Consider the following 21,182-nt stretch of genomic DNA (forward strand, 5'->3'; position numbering starts at 1 on the left):
AAAAGAAAGGAGTGGCGAGGCAAGGAGAGAAAAAGAGGAAAAGGGAGGGAGAGGGATACATATCCTCCTCCTCAGGAAGTGTGAAAGTGTGTTGATTAGCCATCGCTGTGGGGCAGCTAATTCTGACGCCCGACCACACGCCACAGCCAGCACTGAAAAGACACTAGAGAGGAAGGACAAGATGAATGCAGGATGGGTACGAACCATTGTATGGTGCGTCTTTTGCTTAATACGGTGTATAATTTATTCTCTGGATCATTTTTTTTTCAATTTATGTCACAGTCTGATGTAGAACGTGACTGATAAAGTGGGTGATGTTATGGAGAAGGACAGAGATTAGCTGAATTATCTTGTCTGTTTTGCAGGTAAACAGATTCAGCGTTTATGAGAATGTAAAGAAATTTCCCAGAGCTGCACACACTCACATATGTGACTCGAGAGAGGAGTTTCACCTTGGAGACCAATTTACAGGTAACATCCAGTCAAGACACAAAGCCCCACAGTCAGTTGCGTTTAATAAAAAAAGTTTCTTTTTCTATCGTGTTCGCAGCAGAATGACTGACACATGGAAATCGGACTGAAAAAAGTGGAGTGCTGGAGTATTTGGTCCACACCTTGAAGGCCCTTGATTCAGGTCAACATTCCTCAATGGAGCAAAGCATTAGGCTACAAGACAACCCTTGGAATAATGCTCAAAGTTTAGCTTTTTTTTTTTTACTTTTTGCTTTTTTCCCCCGCGAAAAAAAAAAAAAAATTGTTTGTTGCTGATGTTTTAAATCATGGCCAATGATTATGCATAATTTGCTGTTATCAGGGTCAAATATCAAAAAAGTGCAGTGCTAAAAAACTGCCATAGATATTTAAAATGTGGATCAAAAAATGAAATTTTTTTTATATGTGATGCTGTACATATACATATCAATATATGGCTATAACAATATATAAAGTTATAATATATTATAATATTTTATTCTAGGCCTATCTAGTTTCAGGATTAAACACTACAGTGAATATATAAATATTTTAGTTCATATAAATTACTTAATAAATAAAGACTAATGGACAACAAACTGTTTTATATTGTAGAAAAAAATGTCCTCATAAAGGTTTTAAGTTATTAAAAAATAACTTTTTGGTACAACAAACTAAATGTTCTGTCTAACAATAATATGGTCCATTTTTTTAATAAGTAAAAAAAAAAACATATATAAAGGTAATAAATGGAGGTTTAAAGAACTTTAGAGGGTAAAAAACTTTTCTGACACCGAACATTGCTATTATATTGGTGGTGAAAAAAAAAAAATTAAAATAATAAATAAATATAATAAATAAATAAATACAACCAGGACTATAGTGGGCTTTCTAATTAATTAATTCTAATTAATCAATTAAATTACATGACTGGACAACAAATTGGGATTAAAAAATAATAGTAAGGTAATATGTGGAAGTTTAAAAGAAATCACATTTCTGACACTGACAAGTACAATTACATTTGCATTTGTGTCATGAAAATAAAAGCTTTTTTTCTGTTTGAAACTGAAATAAATTTGACCTATTCTTGTACTATAGTATCTTACTACCAAGCAGCCTCATAAAAGACTATAATGCTCATGCCTGAAGCCCAAGACATGAATCATGTGAAAAAGCATTTAAAAAAACCCCAAGATCTTCCCAACCAACTGGAAAGAGACAAGGTCGAATAACTTCTCAGTGTTTAGAGTGGCTAACTCAAGTGTGTGAGCGTGAGGGGTCTACATGACAGGACTAGGCCGCTCCGACACCCCCGCTCTCCCTCAGGCATCTCAAATGTTAATTGAGGGGGTCCTCCTGTGGCCAGCCCTACATAGCCGAAGCGGTGAGCTCTTTTCCCCGTGGGGAGACACAACTGATACTGTACTAATCTCTCCTCTCTTCTCAAATCACTCTCCACATCAGCCGCCACTTTAATTAATTCACACTGATGCGCCGACAAGGTCAAGCAGTTAAACGCGCTGTTTTATATATATCTGCCACCACACCGGCCTCTTCCTCTCCATCATTAGGCTCAGTTCCTCAGGTCCAAATGAAGAGCCATTCATTAGCGTCTCGTGCCGTGTCCCCTTCATCAGTGAAGAGGAGTCATCAAACACAAGGGAGGCAGGTACACCAAAACAGAAGAGAAGAGAAAAACGCACATCCTCTCTGTCTTTCACTTTACTTTCTTTCTTTTTTTTTGATGAGCTTCTTTAATTGGGCCACTACAGAGGAGAAGCAAATCCTCAATAATTAAAAAATCTAATTACGGAGTCTTTTGCATCTCTGGCATTAATTATTCCTCGTGGAGTCACTGGATAGCGAACATTTCTCCTATTTTCATTTCACTTTTACTGGGGAAAAAAGTCTGTTTGCTTCTTTATGCTTTATCCCCTCCTCTTTTCATTCTCTTCTCCTCTTCTCTGCATCTTTCTCAGGACAAATGTGATCTTAAATAACGGCGGTCATTGATCTTAAATAACATCATTAAAAATGCTTAAACATTAAATCTCACATTCATACAAACATATGGATGAGAAGTATGACTAAAATAACTTCATATCATGAAGTCATCAAGAAATTCAAAAATAATTTTTACATTTCATAAAATTTTAAATAAAATTATAAACAGTTTATATACTACAAAATTCATATATTACACTACTTTTCTTTAATCTATTTTATCTAACCCTACACACATATACCTGTATGTTATCAACCAGGTGTTCAAGAACATTGTCGGTGATCATCTGTCTTTGCTTATGGATGCCCTGCTGTGCTATATAACAGCATAAGAAGCCCCCTGCTGCCCCTCAGAGCAAGAGAACGAGACAAACAGAAAGTGATTGACAAAAATGTTTTACACTTAATCTCCTTTGCTTTTACTGATGTAGTCTACAATTCAGAAAGACTGACAGCAAAGCAAAGACCTAGCGGGTAGCACCAGTTCTTCTCTTTTGTCATTTGCAAATCCTGTTGTCACTACACTTTCACTGTTAAGGCTAAAAAAATAATAATAATAAAAATAACACATTAACATAAATATACAATCAATAAAGATAATATAGAATGTAGTTTTTTAATATAAATTAGAGCACAGATTTGTGACATGGTTTAGATATCAGTTTGAACTCTAGAGGAGACATGAGATTGCTAGGGTCTTTTTTTCTCTGGAGAAATATATGTCTTTACACTCACAATCTTAAAGAGATCTCATTTACATTTTTTTTCCCCTGATGGTATTCCAGCAGTGTTACAAATTAATTTTACAGTACAAATTATTTTCCAGTAAAATCCAATCACTTCCATTCCATTCCCGCCCTAGTGTAGCTTGTACTATTCTGGACGATGTTTGAAACTTTGTATTGCTAGAATTTCTCGTTATTGCCTCCTTAAGATGAATCACTTGGATAAAAGGGTCTGTTAAATTAATAAATGTAAATGTAATTTTAAATGAATATGCATCACAAAAATGCATGCAACAATAAATGTTGTTCAAAATAGTATAGCATGCTATATTGCAGGACACTGTTGACTTCAAGTCAACTACCTAAATAAAAGAGCAAAAGTCCAAAAGTGCCAGTTTTGTCTTTGCACATTGTGCATATACAAAGGCAAACCATCACAATCTGATTTACCGCCAAAAGTCTTTTAATTTTAATGCAACTTCATTTTAATCTCCTGAGTTTAAATGCACTTTTCCCAATTACCTTCTACCTGCTCTTTTACTGCCGGTGCATAAACATTCAGCTAGCAGCTTTCCACTGACGGTAACCCCCCGCAGGGCACACAGGATGTGTTTGTGATCACCAGGCATCATCGTGACTTGTCACAGCGTCTGTGAGTAACCGTCCATATGAGCGCATACGCAAGAGATGTGGGAAAGTTTATGCTGTGTGTGCGCGAGTGTATTTAGCTCAGAGCGATATGTGCTGTGGGTCCTACACATTGTTTGTGCTTCACGCTCTCTGAAAGGGACAGCCATCCTTAATACTTCATCCACCCACACCGGCTCACACACACACATGCACACAAATAGGCACAAACGCACCACGCATCTCTGCATTTGCAGATCTGCAGATGACAAATGACTTGTAAACTTGCATTAGCGTCAGCAGAACAGAAAAACACGCCACATGTTTCCCCCATACAGTTCTTTTCATTCCAGAATCACCGCATGACAAATAGTCAGGATTTAGGAAAGAATGCAACGTGCCAAGATCTCATTTAGCCCAGCAGAGAGAGAGAGCGTGTGCGTGAAAGCACGCAGATTATGAGTAAGGATGGGTCCAACAACCAGCTAGTTGATTAGAGAGGTCGACTAGTCTCAGACGTTTTATTTATTATTACTATTTTTCCATTTAAGTAGAGGTAGTTAATTTAGCATTTCATCTGCAGGGTACAACCCTCTTAGAGGGTTTAATATACTGCTGCTACAGCCATATATATGCAAATTGACTTTTTTGGCCATAGCATCAAGACTCGTGTTGTTTTTTAAATATCTTGCGCCATGAGCGCTGTTTTTAAGATAGTGTGTCAAGTTTCAGATTATTTATATTTTAAAACCAACAAGTGGCTTCTCTGGTCACTTTTGTTACCTAGACGAGATCAAATTAAAAACAACACTTTTGTGTTTTTAAAGTGTACAACTAGATATTCTATTGGCAACCTTTTTGTTGATTGTTAAGCTTTTAAAACCCACTTTTTAAAGCAAAATTAAAAAAATAAAAAAAGTAAATAAGCAAGTAAATAAATAAATAAATATATTGATTTATTTATTATAAATAAATTACTACAGCAAGTAAAATAATAATAATAATAATAATAAATATTATTAGTATTACCCTACCTTAAAATAAACTTTTTGCACTTTTTCAAATAAATAAATAAAATTACTATAACAATAATGTTTTATATATGTATGTATATATATATATATATTATTTATATTAATAATATATATATTTATATATATATAATAATTTACTAATTACCATTATTATACTTTAAAATTATATTAAAATATATCTTTGTGATGACTTTTTTTATTTTTTACATTTATTACTTTTAATATGAATAAATTACAAATAGAGACAGATCCTAAAACACTTTTACTTACAGTTATGAAAGAAAGCATTATTTAGCCCATTTATTAACTGTCAGTTATATCTTTATGTGGTACCAAATAAAACCAAAATTTTGTTTTGTTTTTGTCTCTTTTGGCTACAACAATATAAAAAAAAACAACAAAAAACACTATTAAGCACAAAAAAATAAAAAAAAAAAAAAAAAAAATTTCCACAATTTTCTTTTTTCTAAATAAATCAGTAGGTACAAATGGGCATGATGCGTCTGCTAAAGGCAGACTCTGCATTTTGTTTCATTCAGTTGTACCAAAGTTGTTTTTGAACTCAAGCATGCATCCAAAATGCCCAAATTGTGTTTGAGCTGCTTTCAACTACACTAAAATCCCAAAGTAATAAACAATTATGAAATACAAAACTTATAACAATTAGATTTAAATCTGCAAGTATTGTACAATTAGGGTTACAAAAGTTTAACATTTAAATTTAAATTTAACATAACCCTCAAAAGGTAAACATTTGTACATTATGTACCACTAAAGGATGTATATTAGTACCAATATGCACCCTTTAGTAATAGATAAAGTACAAAATGTGTACTGTCCCAGTGACCAGCTTTTGTACTCCTAAAGGTTCAAATTTTACAATTTTTTCTGAAAATGCAGGTAAACTGAAAGGCAAAAAAATAGCTTGAGTCAGAAGATAAGAGAGTGATGAAGAGCAGTGAACTGATGCTGCTGTGGTCTCTACTGAACTTCTGTAGTTGGATGGACAACATATTGTAAGCTCCGTTCCAAAACCTACTGCCTTCTAACTTCTGCCTACATAGGCAGTTGCTTTCTAAGGTGACTTTTTAACTGAAATGGAACCTCATAAGTGACTGACTTTGAATACTTATCATATATTTAGAATACTTAGAATTTTTTCCCCCCAATTCATTCTGGGATTGTTTTCTCTGTGAAGGACACATGTGATGATGAGAATCTGGCCAAAACAAAGTATCAAATAAGTTGCCTACTATGTGGAACAGCCTTGATGCTTATTGTATCTTAAAATACAGCCTCAGTAGACAGCTTTGGGAGCAGAACAATAAATGAAAAAGGCGAAAAGTTAGAGATGAAATAAGAAGGAAATGGACGACTCTACTGAGCAATGCAGCGCTGCACAGATCACAGACAGCCATCGCCTGCAGCAATACAGGACTCGGCCCATTATTCCAGCGACTTAAAATCTACGTGGAGATGAGTTTAGCCACTCTGCCCTAGTGTGGCGGAACGTCTTTGGTGACAGGAGGACAGAAATGAATGTAGCACTAGATGGACGGACACAGAGGGAGATGATGATAAAAGACAGAGAGAAGCTCACAGATGCACTTTCTGTCCATCTTCCCCTATGGAGGAACGGATCTCAGTGGTTTTATTAGGTCCGTATGGTGTAAACACACATACACACAAGCACGCTGGCACGAGATGAAGATTTCTGTCAGGACATATCGGAGTGGATTAATAATAGATGGTTTTAATCTAGCGCATGAGTTCATGACTGTTGTAAACACCATCAGCTTGACAATCCACACTCACATAAATAAACGCTTATTTATCAACTTTGATGTTGTAAGAGCTTACTGTGATATTTGAAGAAGTCGCCTGTCAGTTAATACACCTTAGATGGGACACACACACACACACACACGGTTTACACCTCTTACACATAGCTAGAAAATGAGAATATATCATAGACTCCATGAGATCATGTTCGTTGTTCACTACCAAACCAATCCCAAACCTCAAAAAGAAAACTTTTTGTAATAAAAAAAATTATTTAATAATAAATTGATAGCTAATTTAAATAAAAAAAAAAAATAAAAAAAAAAATATACTCAAACACCAAAAACACTACACTACCTTAAAAAATAAACTTAAATAAAAACAAATAAATTAATAACATAAATAAATACTAATAATTTATTATAAATAATGTAATATTATACAACATCATAATAATAATAATCAGTGATAATAATTAATAATAAATTCTTAATATTTATAATAATAATAGCTAATTTAAATAATAATAATAATAATAATAATGTAATCATTTAAAACACTACACTACCTCAAAAAATAAACTTAAATAAAAACAAATAAATGAATAACATAAATAAATACTAATAATTTATTATAAATAATGTAATATTATACAACATTATTAATAATAATAATCAGTGATAATAATTAATAATAAATTCTTAATATTTATAATAATAAAATATCTTTTTGTGAGGAATTATCTGTCACATTTATTGCTTTTAATATAAACATGTTAAAATATAATTACTAAAGACACACTTTTAGTTACATAAACATAATTTAGACCTTTTTTGAATATGTTTTTTTAATTAGCGATACCTCCGTGTGGTTTTATTGCGTTTTACTTTTCTTGTAAGGATATTTTTTGCTCCTTCAAGTTTAGAAAATATACCCACACACGCTGTTTTGCAGGCCAAATTCATTTAGAAATCTAGTACCTGGCATGCAGTTACAAAACATCTGTGTTTATACATAGAACTCAGCACCTAAAAGTCACACAAACACACATACTTATTCACACACACTGGCACAGAGGTAAATCGCAGGACATTGAGGGGTGGCAAAAGAAGTATTAACAAGACAGATAGACAGAATGAGGGAAGAAGAAGCAAAAAATGAGGAAGACTTGAGGGGGAAGGGACAACACAACAACATATGGTGACAAACACGGTGACAAGAAGACTTGAGAAAGCGTGCGAGAGAGAGAGAGACTCACCACGGTGAGCCGTAGATGCGGAAGCCCCTGACGGTAACATCAGAGTCCTGCAGGTAGATGCAGTTGGTGAGCAGGGACTGAACGTTCTCGTAGTTCTCCGGCTTGAGTTTGGAGGCCGAAGGAAAGTAGTAGAAATCCTGTTTTATTAGGTCTGCCATAAACTCCTGATCGAACGTCAGCTCGTGGTTCCCGGCTATAACGATTTTAATCTCGTAAGGCAGAGTGCCTAAGGAAAGAAAACAGCTATCATGATAAAATGTCTTATTTAAAAGAATATCATTGATTATTTTTCTTAATTAATTCATGCAATGTTGGCATGTTAAGAAAATGCACGTCTCCCACACTTTTTACTAGCAAATTTCTAGAACTTCCCAAGTCATTTGTGGTGATAAGGACTTTTATAAATCATTTTATAGACAATGCACTCAAAAAAGCTATGAGAATGGCTAGAATAACTAGAAAATTCAATATAGCTATCACCACGACTTTATGGACTTTATTACTCAGTGTATGGCTCAAAAACACAACCAGGCCAGCTTTGAAGCATTTTGCACCAATGAGACAAAATCTACAGACTTTTTGCATTTTCTACACTGAATTTAAAGGGAAAATCTGCAAAAAAAAAAAAAACTTGATTTCAATACCAGTTTACCCAAAAGTGTCAAACAGAGCTTAGAGACGCTACAATTTTAATGGTAGCTGAACGCATAATCTAATTAACCAAAATATTTAATAAATGAACACATAAGGGGAAGGGGGATGTGTAGCGCTGTGAATGACAGCCGGACGAATACTGTGGAAATTTGCACTGCTTTCTGAAGGCACAGATGCCGAGTGGGCCTGCCAATAAGGTGGGCTACATCATTTTCCTTGAGGTATTAAGTTGGTTGAGTTTGTGTTTTTCGGCTTGCAATAAATCAGGACTCTTAAAGAACTTGTTTTCGGCTTTTCTCTGAAACAATGGAAATTAATATGGCACTTCATAATTCTGACATCAATAAACACAAATATTATTACTCCTCGTTCCATCTCCGTCTTCATTTTTTCACAGTTCTATAAAAATTTTCACCGCACCGGGGAGCGAACCTGTCCACGCCTGACAAACACAAAGACAGTCTGTCCCCACAAATCTCCTCTCTCCAAATCGCTCTCCCCGCAGCCCTGCGGATCTGAGGCGAAATTACGCCAAACATCTGGAAATGTTCCCTTTATTTGAAAAGTGTCATAAAAGAGATGAGATGCGTCAGAAAGTGTAAGGTTTGAGGTGTGACGGAGAGTTCAGTCAGCCTGTGTTTTGACAATTACGCAGCCAAGCGCGTCCCTGAAAAGCGGCAATTAAATTGTGGGCGGGAAGGATGTGGGGGGTGCTGGTTTTGAGGACCTACAAGAAAAAAAATGACAGAGCGCACACACACACATACGGTCCCTCGCACATGCTTATGCTCAAAACGTGTGACTTAACAGCAATTTGCCTGACACTTAACACAAGCACAATACTCCACGGCACCTCTAAAAATCTGCGGCCATAAGCACAATTTTACCATCGCTGGGAGATGATCGTAAAAGTAAGACAGGGGCAAAATTTGAGAGTTTTATGTGTGTATGGCAGATGCTTCATAAGAATCAGGAGTTTTGGAGATTTAAAGCCTCCTTCCAGAGGCAAAGCTCTGATGTCTTTCATGGTTGCTCAACACTTTTGTAATACACGTAATAAAGAACTACCTTCCAGCTCAGTCGTTTGCTTTACCATGATATGATTTGTTTCCAAGCAGATTTAAGAGAGTTCATATCTTCTAATGCATGTCAAATCCATAATTCAACATCAATTTCCCAGACAGCTGTCAATACACCATCTATACTGCACAGCTCTAGAATACTCCATTCTGATTGGTCTTAGCATTTTGTTGCAGCAAGCAACAGCTTTCCAACATGCTGTCTTGGTTTTATATTTCTCTTATCACTATGCAGTCTGTTTTTGCTAGTATAATAAATTTTTAATATATATTAGGCAAATATCCATGTGAAAAGTGGAAAAATGTACAGTTAGCTGTTTATATTTACAAAAGAAATCCCTTCAGAGTCACACTAGATCCTTTACTTCAGGGTCCCGATCGCACTGTCAGGGTTTATTTTGTGACTATACATTGTACTTTACCTCAGTGGTTCTCAACTGATTTTGGTTTAAAACCCAGACATTATATTCAAAATGATCTAGCATGTAAAACTAAAATAAAACTAAAAAAAAAAAAAATATTAAAAATAAAATGTAAAAAAAAATAAAAAATAAAAAAGTGGTTAATTAGATGCATAGCCTTAAAAAAGCACATAAAAGTTTGATAAGCCTGTTTATCTTCCTGTCTTAATCATGCACTACTATCTGCTTAGTTGCATTGTATAATTTTTATTTAGCATTGCTTTTCCCTGCCATCCACAACCCTGTTTTTTGGGATCACGACCGACCAGTTCTCCTTCTGCTCATCTATATTCTCACCACATAAAGTCATTTGCATCCTCGCTTCCAAAAAAAGATAAGTATTCCATATTGTGTTTATGTTGTGCACCATCGGTTTCACATACATGTGTAGGCACTGCAAAAGTGTGAAAATCTCCCTGTGCATATGTTCATCTCCGTGCACTCATTGCCTTTCTTTTCTCTCCTTTCTCTCTCATATAGATTCCACAAACGGCCAGACTCCTTCAAAGGCAGAATTACAGAGAGAATCACCATTTTACAATGGAGTCATTCTCTTAGAAACACAAAGCAAAAAAAAAAAAAAAAAAGTCTTTGGAAGCAATCAATCACACAAATACAAAACGCCAGCAAGAGGGAGGATGGAAAAGACGAGCCCAAAGCTTTTGTGATGAGAAGGAGCGGGAAACGGGAAAGAAAAAAGCATGCCGATTTCAGCCCAAAACGCCTAATCCGGACACACGGACGAGTGTGTGCTGCTTGTTGTTATTAGTTTCTATCTTCTTGGACCCTTTGTCTTTGATTTCAAAAGCACTTTCAAGGCGGCAATAGCTTAAATTTCACTGTGAATCTGACAGACAGCTTCTGTTCTTTTCACTTCAAAAAGAGCGCAATTAAAGCGGATGAATGCAGGCCTGTGCGTGTTCACACAGACACATACGTGCAGCGAAAATAGCATGTTCAACAACTAAAAAAAACGTCTCACCCTTAAACATTGTGAGCTGCAACACTGACATATTTGTGTGTGTGTGTGTGTGTGTGTGGTGTGGACCATTAGAATCAGAGTTTGTGTGTGTGTGTGTGTGTGTGTGTGTGTGTGGTGTGGACCATTAGAATCAGGGTTTTAGAGGTGCATAAGCCCAGAGGAAGTGTCCGGATTTGAGTGCTATTGTCATTTCTGTTCTGGTGGGTGGTCTTTGGACTTTGATGGAGCAAATCCTCCAACCTCCAAAATTTAGAGCTCATTCAAGAGGATTATGGTGCTGTCTCGCACTGTGTGTGATGCTGCAGACGTTTGCCACCTACGTGATACGTGCACTTTCTTGTAAGTTTGCTGGCTGAGAAAGTATCAGCCAACGACATAACTGTGAATTTGACACAAATGCCAAAAATGGAATTTAATCATGGCATATTGTGAAAAATAAAGTGGAAAATCAAAGAGCTTGAGAGTACATGACATTAAAATATTTTGTCATATTAAGGCAAAAGACAAAAAAAACATTGGAGTTTCAGTTTAAAACTGTCACGCTGTCATGTCGCATTTGCAGTGTATTCACTATAGATAAATAATTCATGTCACTACAATACATCAAAAGGAAAATATGAAAATACCTGCCTCTCTTTATAAAGTTTCTCTGTTTATCACAGCGTTTATCGTTCGATTTTCATATTTTGAGTTTTTAACAGATTTTTCAAACTTCCTATACATCCAAAAGTGACAATGGCACTGATTGATTAAATGTTTTGTTTAATTTGTTTTACTAAAGAACAAACTGCAGCTGTGGTGGCGCTGATTGGTTGATTTTATATGAATACAGCTTTCTGACTGCAAGTGGCAAAATTGTATAGAATTCCCCTTTCTATTTAGAGATCTTGGGGTAGAAATAGCCTATTAAACAGTCATATGCATATTTTTAAACAGATTTTTTTTTCCAGAGGTCATTTTGACCCTCTCTCTCTGACCCTTTTTAACTATTAACATGCTTTTAAGATGTCTATCCCTTTGTAAACGCTGAAATGGGTAGCAATGCTTTGCTTTGTGAGCTGTGGGTTTGTTGGTTTGCACCATCCCATACTTCAATAACAGCTACTTTGCAAAGTATCAACAGATTCATAAAACAATCTGCGAAATGTACCACTCGAGGTGTAAAGTTCAAATGTGGGCAGCCGGCCATGTGTTTATCTATCTGAAGTTAAGGAAGCACAGAATGAAAAGTTTATTTTTTTTTCAGCTTAGTTTCAAAAGGATGGACATTTTGGACTGAGTTCTGAAAAACAGAGTTCATGTTTTCAAAGTGTATCAAACACTTTTATTTTAAAAGATCAAGGAGGATTTGAGTTCTCATGATATGACCCCCTTTGAAGCATATTTGTGACATCTGATTTATTTAGTACATGCTTCTCACTTGTTTCAACCCTTCAGTTCGCCCTATTCCCTGTTTTTAGATCTTTTTTCAGTCCACAATCCCGGATCAACAGAAAACAGTGACGCTTTGAAGTGGAGTGAAGAATCTTTCTGCCAACGTGCACAAACACACAAACAGTGTAGGTGTTCTTTGTGTTTCTTCATGTTTCCATGTGAAATGTAAACATACAGTATTATAAGAAGAACACACACACAGCATCCACCCATGCATAAGCATTCAGGCTCAAACACAAACTCACACACAGGAGGGCACAAGGTGAGAACATACATTGGATCTGTACATAAAACCATACATGTTTGAATATTAAAAACTACATGTCTGAGATACAGAATTGAAATGACAATTTTCTCTTTATGTACTCATTTTTTTCTGTCCAGAATGCTTTTACTTTATGAAAAAGTGCATTTCTCTTTTCTTGTTTTTACATTCGAACATTTCAGTCTGCTACTAATCATATTAAACAATACCTGATGAATGAGCTGTATGGGCTGCATTTGTAGTGCATTATTTCCATTCTAAATCCTGACAGGTCATGGTCGCTATGAATTGTCATTTAATGGAAAAGAGAAATGCATCTATCAGAATTTCTCCTCTTTTTCCAATAGCAAAATACAAGCACACAGTTAAATAATGACAGAAATTTAATTTTTGAGCTAGCTATTCTATTACTTTTTAAATTAATATTCCATTTAAAATCTACACCAAACTTTAAATTGCAAGAAAAAGATAAGATGTTACAGTACTAAACAAGTGATATGCTGTACACACACAGGTCCATAGACACAAAGTATTCAACCACAAAACTAAACAAAGATTTCATCTTTGTCTGAGATTGTTTTACACTTTAAGAGAAAAAACGTAAAGGAGTGTTAAGCTTCCTCGTTAATAATCCACAGCGAAACCTTCAGCTGAGTAAACCCATGGCAGGGTGAAGAAAAAAAAAAGAGAGCTGTAGAGCTTGAAGGGAGAAAAAGGGAGAGCACATTAAAGTTTCATGACGGTTTTCTCTCCAGATACAGACCAGAGAGGGAGAACGGAGGGAAAACTCCAAAGTTGAGAGGAGAGAGAGGGAAAAGAAAAGGAGTGAGAAAGGTGTAAACTTTTCTCCCAAGATTCTTCCACCCCACACACTCGAATACACATCTCACACAGCCCACGCAGCTGTCACATCACCATTGGGCTAATCTATTATTCATAATGTGTGGACAGGACAGAACAAGACGGGAGAACTACCCAACCTTCCTGACCTGAGAGAAAGAAAAGTATATTATCCATTTCAATCCGCTTCTCTAACCCGGGTCTACACATAATGACTTCCACACAAAAAAGGTGTAGGAAAAACAATGCTCAAAATCCAGCCGTGGCTATGCCGCAAATTGTCTTAAACTTACAGAAAACTGCTGTAAAAAACCTCTGAGTGCTCAAACAAGCAAACTTCATCTGAAACTGGACTGGACTTACTGAAACTATTGATTGTATTCTTCACTAAAACATCCTGCCAGTACAGCAGATTACAGCCACACTGAAAAAAGATTTTCAAGCAGTACTACATCCAATTAATAATTTGTCTTTCAATTTAATTTACCATAATTAGTTTTATTTTTCAAGTAATTTTTTTTAGTTCAAAACATTGCTAAATATAAATATTTTTCATTAAGAGCTCAACTAAGACATATTTGTTTTGACAAATGTACAATATCAAGTTAGATTAACTCATATTATTTAGTTTATATCATGACCGCGACTCCTCACACTGCTGCTGTGAGTCTGTTTGTCACGAGCTGTGGATGAGAAGGTGGAAACTTTGTTTTAAATAAGTTAGGACGTTATTTTCCACCATCTACCTTTTTTCGCTTTCTTTTCCTCGAAAGACTGTTTGTAATTGGTGAAAATTGTTGTTTGTCTAAACGACGGGACATTTCTGATTCGTTAGTTAACTAGTTTTCTCACGCGCCTGCAGTGGACAAAACCACGCATTGTTTATGAGGAGTGTAAGTTAATTTTACTCATACAGCAGCCGCGACTGCAGCGGAGGAGAGATGAGGGTGGCGCTAATATGGTGAGTGCAATAATTTAACAACCACGTTTAATAGACATGGCTGTTGTTTGAAAGAGTTTAAATTAATTAACGGTATAAATACAAAAACGGATGAATATACTTCTGTTCTATCTAGGTTCAGAGCCCTTTTAACGACTATCTTGTTTTTAAAGGAAGAAGAAATGAAAGAGACGCTTTGGAAGTGTAAGTATGGCCCTCATAACTGTGAAAAGAGAGCACAGCTAACATTACATAAACATTATCCCCCGGTTTCACAGAAGTTTCAGACTAAAATGCATGTTCAAGCTTTCTTAACTGAAAATATCTTGTACTGGCACATCTTAAAATATGTCAGTGCCATTGTTGTGTCTCCAGATGCACACCAGTAAAGTTCTTAAGGCATTTTTATGGAAGTTATTTTAATATCCTGATTTAACCAAGGCCTAGTTCTGGCTTAAACTAAGCCCTGTCTTTGAAACCCTGTCTCTATGTTCAAACATGGAAGTTATACAAGAATGAAACAAAGTCGTTGTTCACATCAGGCATGTACATACATTTAAATTACTTTATGCACTAAAATGTTCTCTAATGCCACCTCACAGCAGAACTCCAGATCAGCTGTATGTCGTGTGGGTTAACGGAGACCTGTTCTGAGGAGGATCACTTTATTGACAGGTACACTGCACAATTAAATGTAAACCCTTAAGTCAGATGCCCTTATAAAGACTGTAACTTTAATGTTTGATCTTCACAGAAAAGTTGTCAACGACAAGCCTGACATTACCCACATCACCACCCATTTTTACAGTAAACCAGGTATGTATAAGTGCATTGATCCCATGGTGTATTTGCCATAATTCATGTCCTTGTAGAACTCATAATTACCATCTGTAATCTGGGAATTTTCTGTGAGCTTCTACTTGTATCACGTGACTGTACCTGACTGCTGCAGATTAATTTAGGCATCGATGGTGTTGCCATAGAAACACACAGTTCCCAGTCCAAGGACATGAACAGCTCTAAGTAGAACATGGTGTGAACGCAGCATATAATCTTGAGTATTTAACAACAGCATTATCTAACTGACTTGATAATGTCTTTATCGATCTGTTTCTTCCTCTGTTAGGATGCAGCTGACAGGACAGACTGCAGTAAGAATCCTCAGTGTTGATCAAGCAAGTCCACATCTAACCCGTCTAGAGTGGGAATCATCTTGGAAGAAAACTTTGTAATGGATGAACCGACCGATCTCAGGCCTTCTATGTCCATTTTTTCAGACTGATTTATGCCCTGCACCTGGACTAAGTGTTTGAAAAGCACTTTATATTTTATTCAGCAGGTAATGCTCAACCTCGGAAAAGGTGAGTTAGCACCTAAAATTCAGTACTGCCAATATTGTGGAATAAAACCATATAGTTTTGATGCCGTTTGTTGTGATTCTGAGATAAACTGTTTTATTTAGTTTGTTAAACTAGTTTTTACATGTTTTATGGGGAAATGTTTTCAGACAAAAATTCATGTTTTGTTGTGTTTTTAAATTAACATTTGGAATTGAATTAAAATAAACAGAAAATTGCATGAATGTTCCTTTATTTGTTTGCTTTTTTTCTTAATTTTCTAGTTTATCAAATTGGAAAAATAAAACAACTGATAGAGATTTAACTTGTAAATTACATTGAAAAAAAATTTCATTCATCCGATTAAAAAAAATTAGGGTAATGATTTCACATCTATATTTTTTAACTTGAGCCAAAGAAAAATAAATAACTTGCCCTTAACAATATTTTCTATGTTTATGAAAACTATAAAAATAAATTTCTTTAATGAGAATTTTTGTTTAGATTAAATCTATATATTTTTTTGTTTGGATCAAAAATAGAATTTAAATTAATTGAATTTCTTCAACAAGAAAATTATACTTTTTGCCAAGTTTTATAAAAGAGTTTTTCGTAGACATAGAAAATATTGTTTAGGCCAAGTTATTTATTTTTAATTGGCTCAAGTTATAAAATATAGATGTGAATCATTACCCTATTTTTTTTAATTGGATGAATGAAACATTTTTTTCAGTGCATGTCTATGATCTCCAGAAAGGTTGTAGTATCACTTGTGATTACAGGGAATTCATGTCAGATCTTTCCTTTTTACGCAGTTCTTGAAAGATCCAAGAAACGATCCTGAAGCATGTTCTCCGGTCGGTGTAAGCCCGAAGGATACAAGAGGAAGACAAGCACGGTTTCTTGTGCTAGTACAGTTGTTCAGCAGGAAAATACAAATGATTCAAAGCCAATAAACACAAACAGAGATTTGGGAAGATACAGATTTGCTTAAAAACTGTGCTTTCACACTTCTGCTACACATTCGTATATTAGCATTCGTATATTATATTAATTCATGAACTTCTGTACTTCCTAACGGTTTCTTAGGTCTAGTTGAAATTAACTGGTTGGGCAGACAAACCGGCAAATAACACAACGCTGTAATCATTTCTCACATGAGTGAAAATTATCATTTTCGTCATCTTGTCAAAAGACAAAAACTCTCTTTTTATAAAGAATATTTTTTTTAAAGTACATTATGTAAAAAGGTACTAAATGACCAATAACTGTGGGCAAAAGGCTGCTACGACAATATAATCATGCGCAGTAGCGTACTGTATGTAAATTAATAAATCGAATATATCATATATTAATTTTTATTTAGGAAAGCCTATATAATTGATGATAAAGAAACCACATTATTTTGGCAGATTAGTACATTATTACATAGACATTACAAAAAGTGGCTTTAGAAGACAATAAATTATTTATTTCCATATCACTGATTATAAGTTTTTTAGTGTACAGTCCACAGCAATCTATTCTGCAATGTTTTTGTGTAGGTAAACACACACAAGATAGACATCTTTGATTGCTGTGACACATCTTACTGTTTATTTCCAGTGTCTCACACTGTGAGCGCCATTTTATTAAAGCATTCCAGCTGTGCTAAAACGCGCAATATAGTAACAACTATGACACATAACACCAGTTTACTAAGCTATTACGCAAATCTCTGTTTTACCCTACAACTAGAGTTTGGATCCATGTTATCCACTAAAATACAAAAATTCATGCGCTTCCAGACCTTCTCTGAGTTGCTTTATTGCACGTTGTATTCACCATGCCTACTTTGAGGTCTAAGGTGATGCTCTATTATTAAAGTACCCCAACTGGCTAAAATATTAAAGCTGACAATTTCAAGAAGTCTCGAAGAGCCCAGACAAAAAGAGAGGAAACAGATTTTGCAAAAGCACTCCAGCGTGGAAGCAAAAAGGAAAAAAATATATAACTGACAAGGAAAAAGTCCATGAGACTAGGTTAGAGTTAAGAGCATCACCATATAAGGAGGTCCGTGTGAGACGTGAGTGTGTATTTGCACACACTTTAAAGTATTGTGAGGTAAAAAGTAAATCATATCTCTTGAGGATTGTTGCTGGATAAAGAAAGGAAGCATGTGCGCTACGAGTTCTCTCAGATACACAGGAGCAAAGATACAGAGATGAGAAAAAGAACCACGTTATAAATATTTATACAGAGACAAACGCGAGAACAAAAGCGGGAACTTCCTTTTTGGCACAGGGACGGCGTGCCAGAAAGAAAGAGAGAGGCAGGACAGCGGAGAATCAATAGCGAAAGAAGATGAGACACACGAGCAGGAGTCTTAATCTGACTGCTGTCTCCTGCACCCCGCTGACTAACCTCCATCCATCCATCCATCCTTCCAGATCTCCTGCTTTCTATTCCCTCTCCTGAAACACCAGTCATCCTTCTGATCCTCTTTATTACTGAGCCATCCTCATCGTGTTGCACATGCACATGTGTACACAGCAGTTATAAATAAAAAAGAGGATCATGATAATGACCTCTACATGCCTCTGATGGTCTATAAGATAAACATCTTAAACCTCCATATTCTCCTTGTGATAAAAAGACTTTTATCAAAGGCTGTTACTTCAATATCATTTCTGATAAAAGATCTCTGTGTTTTATTGCCTATCAAGATATTAAATAATAAAATTAACAATAACAATTTATTTATGAGGTTTAGGTTTATATATTATTGACGTAAATATATCTACTGTGGTTGACATCAAAAAGCTTTGAAGGTTCAGAATGAGCTGTTTTGCATCTCAGCTACAATAAATAGTCTTTTTGGACTGGTACTGTGTGTTTTCATAGTACATAATTCATTATTTCCAAAATCTAGGCTTCTGCAGATTTTGAACATGCAACATTCACAGATCTACACACATCCCACATATCTTGCATGTTCATTTATTGAATACCTTGGCGAATATGATTATGCTTGTTTGCTATGAATAAGAATGCAGCTCTCTCCGCTCTGTTTAATATGTTTTATCATATTCAAATCCAAAAAGTCAGTGCAGAAAATGCTTTAAAAAGTATGCAGATTTAGCCCTATGGCACTTTTAGAGATGCAATGATCCCATAAATGTATTTTGTAAAATTTTTGATCTGATCTTAATTTAAGTTGCTGACAAAAGCTTCTTAAGGACGAGAAAAAAACAATTCTCACCGAGCCAGTCGTTAAACTTCTTGACTTCACTGGGCAGGCCGAGCTCTGTGAAGTCTCCAGCGTGCAGTAAGACGTCACCGTACGGCATCTGAATAGTGTCAGTGCGTGAGTGCGTGTCAGAGATACAGACAAACCGCGTGTAGCCCGGGGGCTTGGGGGAGTCGTGGGGTAACGGATCTACCCTGTGGAGAGACAGAGGGAGAGAAAGAGGTGTGGGAATACATAAGGTTATATATCGTTCTCTCACGGCTTCACAGTTGTATTTGCAGAAACAGGTCTCTGAGGGACATGGCAGAGTTTTGAATAAGGATGGCCCACTTTAGAGCATCTCCTACTGGGTCGACCACACAGACTCTACCGACGACACACGCACAGGTACAAACTCACAGACATTAATACGCACATACACATTTGCAAATATATAGTTGTGACCTGTTTTGCTTTGTAAATTGGTATGAATAAAAATAAATAAATAAATAAGAGAAACAATGAAACATGGCCTAACTGGGGAAAAAACCCAATCATGGAAAACAGCATGTAAAAAATCACATATTTTCAAAAGCGATTAGTTAGTTAGTTCCTTGAACGCTTGGTCAAGTCAGGGCACTTTTATTTATACAGCACTCTGTTTATACAATACAGTTGAAAATGAAACTGATTAAAATTTCTTCAAATATGAGACTAATTCAAATCATGTTGTAAAGCAGCTCTAAAGACAATAGTGTCATAATTATGCTAGAACATTAGTCAAAAGAATCTCTTTTAAAGAAGCCCTGAATCATTAAAAATCTTTAGCTCACCTGAACCCAATTGGGCAGTTTCAAAGGGAGTTTTTAGTATTTTAAAAACGCAAAGCTCATGGCGTAAGATGCTTAAAAAACAGCTTAAATTTTGATGCAATAACCATGGTTCATGGCTGTAGCAACAGTGTTTTAAAGGTGATGAACATCCCCTGAGAGAATTTTAACATGCAAACTGTCCGCTAAAGCAAAGCATGCTGTCGAATGCAAATTAAAGTGCTGCTGCTGCTGCTAAAAATCAAAATTGAAAAAAAAAATAAAATGCACAAGAGAAGAAGTTTTTGGACAGCTAGTCAACCATATACAACCCATACAAATTGTGCATGCATGGTTTTCTTACATATGGACGTGGGGCGGCTGGAAGCGACCCTGGTTGATGTTGTAGAAGGTGAAGGCTTGAGTCGGGTTGGAGCTGTATTCGTCCACCTCTACCACTCCTCTTCCGCTTCTCTGAGACTGTTGCTGCTGTCGTCGGGCTGCCATGATTTCGGAAAGTGTGAAAGCCATGGCAACACACACACACACTATCGCTTTCTCTCTCACACACGCGCACTTGTCCGGCAGTGCTTGTTTAAAGGGCCTCCACTGGGGTGAGACGGTCTTGTGTAAGTTTTTGGGACGGTCCAGGACCGTATTCAGTGGTTGGCCCACCGTACAGCTCCGATTCTGGGATAGTGAGCCTGCATGCTTCCCCTCATTCACAACACACCACAATACACCTGAGGAAAAAAGGTACGAGATACAAGATAAAGGGAGATGTGAGCGGTGACAGCGGCATATTATCAAAACCCACAATCAGACGTGCGGTTGACGGCGGTATGTCCCACTCTCCTGTGCGTTAGTGCCGAGATCTTACACAAAGCCATGGTAACCATTCTGTCACGATTTCTATGTCTAACAATAGAGTTCCCTGCACTTTCAAGACGACAGAAAGAAAAAAAATGCGACGCAATAGAGACAATTGTTTGGAAAGAAAGAGGACACAAAAGCCCTCTGAAAGAAAGGGGAGCTAAAATGTTATTTTGAACTGAAATAACAAGAAGGAAAGAAGCTGAAAGCTTTCTACTCCATTCCTTGAGAAATACACGAGTGCTCGAACCATTTAGAAAGACCTAAAAAAATTTGTGATATGATTTTTTTCTATCTTACTTTCTTATTCTACATAAAAGATGGATGATGACTAAGCAAACTAAGTAAAACTATGTGGGACAGAAGCTTTGAATAATAGCAGCAGTAGATGTTCAA

General features: G+C 36.0%; 1 protein-coding gene and 1 long non-coding RNA gene across 3 annotated transcripts in view; one reads left to right on the forward strand and one right to left on the reverse strand.

Moving 5' to 3' along the window:
• LOC109093080 overlaps window positions 1–1,549 on the forward strand; it is a 1,667-nt gene extending 118 nt beyond the window's left edge. Inside the window, exons 1-3 of one of the 2 annotated variants that reach the window (XR_006154466.1) lie at window positions 1–213; window positions 366–471; window positions 551–1,549. The exon at window positions 1–213 is cut by the window's left edge and continues 118 nt beyond it. This is a non-coding gene — a long non-coding RNA (uncharacterized LOC109093080). The remainder of the gene's footprint in view (window positions 214–365; window positions 472–550) is intronic. The other variant, XR_002018308.2, reaches the window with a different exon arrangement.
• LOC109105877 (metallophosphoesterase domain-containing protein 1) overlaps window positions 1–21,182 on the reverse strand; it is a 36,890-nt gene that overhangs the window by 15,257 nt on the left and 451 nt on the right. Inside the window, exons 2-4 of the mRNA XM_042721753.1 lie at window positions 20,278–20,656; window positions 19,138–19,319; window positions 7,905–8,130 (exon numbers count right to left, since the gene is read on the reverse strand). Coding sequence (XP_042577687.1) covers window positions 7,905–8,130; window positions 19,138–19,319; window positions 20,278–20,444 — 575 coding nt within the window. The 5' untranslated portion in view covers window positions 20,445–20,656. The remainder of the gene's footprint in view (window positions 1–7,904; window positions 8,131–19,137; window positions 19,320–20,277; window positions 20,657–21,182) is intronic.

The sequence above is a fragment of the Cyprinus carpio genome, chromosome B4 (assembly GCF_018340385.1).
Source record: "Cyprinus carpio isolate SPL01 chromosome B4, ASM1834038v1, whole genome shotgun sequence".
Classification (NCBI taxonomy): Eukaryota; Metazoa; Chordata; class Actinopteri; order Cypriniformes; family Cyprinidae; genus Cyprinus; species Cyprinus carpio.